Here is a 6,018-nt window from a genome sequence, read left to right as displayed (position 1 = left end):
CTTATAATAAAGTTACCAAACTCCACCCGGGTAGGAATTTTATTTAGTTATCTTTTGAGGTTTGTAAAAGGAATGGATTCTATAAGCCGAATATCTTTTATACTAAAAATGATCATTCGAGTTGTATTTTTGACGTGGGTAAAAGTAAAGGCATGGTTGCATACTAGCGACCACCGTCTATATGAGAAAAGAATTATTTATTTTTATAATCTATGGACTTTTTGTTTGCCCTATCTGGTTATCAAATATAAAAAAGGATTCGCTTTTACGTAGGCGGGATGATCAACAACCCGATCAAATAACCAAAGGAATGTTTCTTACAGACTGCGGTTAACCGGGTTACCATTAAAAACAATGTGTTAAGATTAGCAATGCAAATTGACTGACCGATGCGGAGAAAACACTGAATAAAATGGTCCACCGACTTCGCGCTCACCCATCCGTCTAAAAAAGCATAATAAGAAGTTAAACTAGAACCACGCCAGGGCAATGGCGTCTCCACAAAGCTTGTTCTGTATCTCTCTGGAGGTCATCTGCTTTTTCGGACTCATCATACTTTCCGCTGTGCTGAACGAATTCATTTACCTGCGCGTTGGGGGACTTCAGCCGTTCAAACGGGGCTTTTTTTGCAATGATATGTCGATACAGAAGCCTCTCCTGAAGGATTCAGTTCCGTTTGAGGCAGTGATTGGTATCGGAGTTACTTTCACTCTGTTTATGGTGAGTTTGATAGAGCAAGAAATTGTTCATAATGGCATTTTGGGTGTTATGGGAAGTGGTATGGCATTTAATATGGCAAACGCCTTTCTAATGTATTTTCTAATGCAACGTCACGAAAAACCGATATGCCTGACTCATTTTATGCTGTTTTTCAATAATAGTAACGCCAATTTAGTAGCTGGACATGATATATACTAAATAAAGGAAATTAAATTCATGGACCCTGACATATCTTTGAGGAAGTATAAAAAAAAAAACAAAAGAACGCTTTAGCTGACGAAAACTTGTTAACACTTGTTTAGATATTTGCGGAAAGCTACATCAGCCAAGCGTCGACTCCTCTTCAAGTATTCAATCAGTTTTGTCATAGATTTATTGTTTCCCTATTTTTTTTTTCACGAATAATTTTAAAAAGCTATCACTTTTATATGGTATCTTTCGGAATCATTTTTAATTGAACAATGATTCGAACGATAACCTTCTTTTGTGTTTGAGTTAATGTTGATATAATATGAATTTCCAACTGCGTAATACACTGTGCTAGCCAAGAAAATGAAAATATTCTGTGCTCTCTTTGGGTGTCTGACGCTAAAATAAAATGATCACATGTTATAAAAAAATAGCTTTTTTCGTTGAAACGAGGTTTTATTCTCCTAGTCTGAATGTTGGCCTGTACTTTTTCAGATTTTCCGAAAATCTGAAAAAAAAGAAGATAAAAATGGTGGGCTAATATTTTTATGCAATGGAAAATAAATAACATATATATTATACAACGTGCATGCGATAATTTTAAAAACAAATACACAATAGGCCTCTGCTAGCAGGGAACCATAAGGACAACCTTATTATTGCTATCGATCATTAGTGTATTACACTATGACAAATTAAATTCTCTTCATAATAATTCATTGGGTATTATATTCTTATATACACTAAAATTTAAGAAAATCGTTAAGAACATATTCAGCCCTAAAATGTCCCAAAAATAAGAACGGCCAAGCCTCAACTGAAAAATAGAATTTCGTATTAAAAAAAGAGTGTATTAAATGATTTCGTATAAGCACAAAGAAACATATGAAATTATTGCTAACAAGTGATGATTTCTGTTGCAGATAGTGAGTCTTGAATGCGGTAATCAGTTAACTAAACCTCGACGGGAAGGAAATGCTGAGGACGAGGAGTGGGATGACAAGAAACTCGGCTCTGTTGTTATCCCCTCTTGGATTATCAGGTAACACTAGATGGCTAAAGCCTAAACACAAGTAGCCCGCTTAGACAGTCGTACTGACCACTGAAACGGAAAGCGCTTGAGCTCAGAGGTCAGACCAGAACAACTGCGCAGTGGGCTTAACAAAATGACGGAACTTAAAAGCGAGCAGCATTACACTCTTTTTATATATATATAAGAATATTTTTATAAAAAACGTTCAGCCTGAGTTGACCACAAATTTTACGAACGTGTGATACGTTCTAAAATGCAGAGTCAAATTGCGTTCATAATAACACAACCTGAGATATTGCTATTGCTCATCTGTGTAATTCCCTTTCTAATAATGCATTAGGTATTATATTTTTACATACACTAAAATTTAAGAACGTCCTTAAGGACATTTTTATCCTTAAAATACTCCAAAAAAAAAAAAAAAAGAACGGCCCAGCCTCAACTGAAAATTAGACGTTCTTATAAAAAAGAGTGCATTTGCATTTTCTGCTAGTATCAAATCTCGACGCTCAAATGCTTAGTTGACTTTTTAAAATCTTTCTCGCATTCGCTTGTATTATGGCCAGGATGCTGCACCGAATGGCCGTGTTTCTGTACGGGATCCCTCTGCTCTTCCTGATATTCAATGTGGTTTCCGTGATGACTGGTCGACTGACGCCTAATTTCCTGGCTGTGTGCAAACCCAATACCACGCTGTTCGACTGCAACGAGGGTTACATCACGAAAGACGTGTGTACTGGGGACGCCCTGGATGTCAAGAGGGCCAGGTATTGATGGTACTGGGTAGAGATCGCGGCGCTATATTTGTCCCTTTTTAATTTACTCATTTTAGCTGCGGCATTCATTCACATATATTATTAGTTGTGTTCCAGAGCAGGATTGCGATATTGCTAGTGACATTTCTCTATTTTTGTATTTTTCTCGTTTTTCTTTTCTTTTTTTTTTTACATCGTTCACAGTTGTTATTCATTTTAACGTTTCACTTTTGGAATTCTTGTAGGCTTTCATTCCCGTCCGTCAACACTCTCGTCGCCATGTACTGCATGGTGTTCGTAGCGGTAAGTCGCATCATGTGGTCACGTCACTTGGTCGCTTGACGTGGACGCGTCTCACGGTAACGTCACTTGGATTGTGAAAAATAGAATAAGAGAAGATACTGAATGGTGTTTGGAGATTGTGCGTGATATGCTTACAAAAAGAACATGGACAATTAGTCGGATCATTAGAGTTGGCGGTTGGGCGATTACATTCACGTACAAAAAGAAATCCAAATTAAACATAAAGTTTTTTTTTTACTTGGGCTGAAGCGAACGGGGGTAGGGAAACGGCCTACGCACCCGTTCAAGAATAACCTAGTAGCCAGTAGAGGGCCTACGCACCCGTTCAAGAATAACCTAGTAGCCAGTAGAGGGCCTACGCACCCGTTCAAGAATAACCTAGTAGCCAGTAGAGGGCCGCCTATAACGGTTGGCTGGTTAATAATTCAAGTGACTAATTTCTGGTATGGAATGTTCACCACGACAGCTGAGCCTGCAAGCGGCTGAATGTCTGTCCAGGACCAAGCTCCTCCGAACCGCCCTCCAGGTAGCAGCCATCCTGGGAGCGCTCGCTGTGGGAATGAGTCGAGTCAAAGACTACTCACATCACTGGTCGGACGTCGCTGCTGGTGTCATCCTCGGGTCAGCGGCTGCATGGTTACTGGTTAGTATATTAGTATGCTGTACGCACACGTGATGTCATCCTTTATTATACTATTGAAGCCCCAACCCCCCAAGTCGTTAGTCACAGTACATTATTTTTTATACGGATAAGTTGATAAGTTCAAGATTAGTCTAGGCTTAGATAAGTTTTTGCGCCGCCTAGCGTGACGAGTCCAGAACGCTGCGAGGGAGACTAGTTCAAGAAAGTCGCAGACATAATCGACGTATTAATTTTTTTCGGGGGCGAAATAGGGAGGGAGGGGGGGTGCAAGGACAGTAGATTTCGAGTCACCGAAAATTTAGAGCAGATTTAGTTGGTCGTTAAAGAAATCGTGGTTTTCTGTGTTTATTGAATTGTGCTTTTAGGTCTGTAACTTATTTTTCTTAGTCCCGGTATCCAAACAAGTCGCCCTTCTGGCTTTGTTGCTTTCAGTTTTCACGTTAAGTACGTCCGTATCAGTAAATAAGAAATTATGGACGTGTCGCAAGGGCAGGGGGAAGGGGGGGGGGGGGGGGGGGGCTGAAGGTATCCCACGCCCTTGACCTTCATATGGCTACAGGATATCACTAATAATGATTTCGATAACTTCTCTTCTAAAACAATTTTCGCACAGGCGACCAAAGTTTGTGGACTTTTCGACGTATCCAAGCACTCCCTGAAGCCATACAGCCTGCTGCGACTTGACAACGATGCCGACGAAGAACGAGAGGGTCTAACCAGGAAATCAATGCGCTGACAACCTCAATGGCAAGAGCTATACCACTAGCGATGGGGGCATTGGGATCCTTATAGATCTAGCAGAACCTTGGGTCTTATTAAGAAATAGTTTTAACAAAATAGTCAATGAGAACAAAGAATATAGCGTTCATAAAAGGGTAAAGAGAGGTTCGTAATATAAATGGATATAAAAAGACATTACAGGCAAAGAGAGGCATGGGTACCTCATAACAGATATGGGTTTAATTAAGAATATGCAGTTTTAGCAATGGACCATGTGATGGAAAAATATAGAATACGTAAATTTCTAGGCCTCACAGACATGACGCAGTCTCGTACCCAGACGCCGCGCGATGCATGACGGTCAGGATGCGGTTTCGGGGTCGGAATTCGCTTGACGTCTGGCAGAACTCAGGAAATATCTTTCAAGTTTTTCAAATATCTTGCAAGCAGCGTTTTTATGACCGTTTTTTTTACTTTTTTTGCGCACAAGTCCAAGGGCCTACCTACACACACTCGTTGTAAACCATTTAATTTTATTTTCGGTGGTTCCCTTTTCAATTAGAGGATATTTTCGTTTCGTAAAACGCAAGACGGCGGACGACACTGGTGAGCTCGATACATAATTTCATGAAATGAATTTGGATGGTGTGAGTGTTCTGGCACTCATTTGAACTCATACTGCTCTGGTTGGATTGTATTTATCACAAATATACACTTTCAGATATATAATTCGAGCACATATTGTCTTTATGTTCCCTAGAAGAAGCTCAAAAGCGAGGAAGTCACTATTCGCACATGACCTTACGCCGAATTCCAAACTCCAGGAAAGTATTTAGGCTATTTCTGCAGTTGTCATGTGCACATGGAATTTTACAGGCAAGAAATGCAGTATGAATAGGTCCTTCTTCGTCTGTGAAAATTCGTAACATTTTTGCTCGCCGATTTCGTCCGCCATCTTGGATCTGTAATCTGCCAGTCGTTATTTTTTTTCCGTCCTCGCTTCAGGATTCCTGTGGATGTCCACGCAACAGCAGATAACGACTGGGTACGAGTCTGGACATGACGGAAAAACCTGGAAAACGCGCAATTCCAGATAGAGAGAGAAGACACAATTTCTTACAATGGCTATAGGTTCCTTGTATTACGGACTGATTTTCAAAACACAAATAACGTGAGGCCTGAAGTGCACATAACCAGATTTTGGCTTTTTAAGATAATTTTTCCTTCATCATCATTGCCCTGTGTATCAGTTTAGGGAAGAAAAGCTCAAATTTCAATGACCCTTTACAAAATGTCGTATCAATTAAAAAAAAGTCGCACTTGATATTTTGTTTGCTATAAGTTACTATGTACTCATAGAAATTATCCGCCTTATTCGATGTGAAATGGGCTTATTTGAAGCGTCACGTCATGTTTTTCCGTCTCACAAAAACAAGCCCTAATAAAGTACAAACGTTGGTATCCTCACTTACAGAGCATGTAGCCTTGTGGAAATCGTAGAGTGAACAAAATCACTTTAGGACATCCTTAATTAACTAGAGGAAATATGACATCATGGGAGAATGATTAAGTTTTTAACCAGCCTTTTAAGCTGGTTTTGGGCGGCAGGTAAAGCAATTTTTAGGAAGCAAACCCTTCCAGTTACTAAACTAAAA

General features: G+C 39.7%; 1 protein-coding gene across 1 annotated transcript; it reads left to right on the top strand.

The window, feature by feature from the left end:
* The first annotated feature begins 384 nt into the window (after positions 1-384).
* Positions 385-4,538, top strand: LOC5506325 (phospholipid phosphatase 1). Its single transcript, XM_032374691.2, has 6 exons — positions 385-720; positions 1,833-1,951; positions 2,509-2,709; positions 2,943-3,000; positions 3,467-3,643; positions 4,257-4,538. Exons 1-6 carry the CDS (start codon positions 490-492, stop codon positions 4,377-4,379), a joined length of 909 nt encoding a protein of 302 aa, XP_032230582.1. The 5' UTR covers positions 385-489; the 3' UTR covers positions 4,380-4,538.
* Positions 4,539-6,018: the final 1,480 nt, after the last annotated feature.

This window comes from Nematostella vectensis, chromosome 1 (assembly GCF_932526225.1).
Source record: "Nematostella vectensis chromosome 1, jaNemVect1.1, whole genome shotgun sequence".
NCBI classification, from domain to species: Eukaryota; Metazoa; Cnidaria; class Anthozoa; order Actiniaria; family Edwardsiidae; genus Nematostella; species Nematostella vectensis.
Note: the sequence above shows the minus strand (reverse complement) of the source record. Positions and strands in the feature narration are given on the sequence as shown.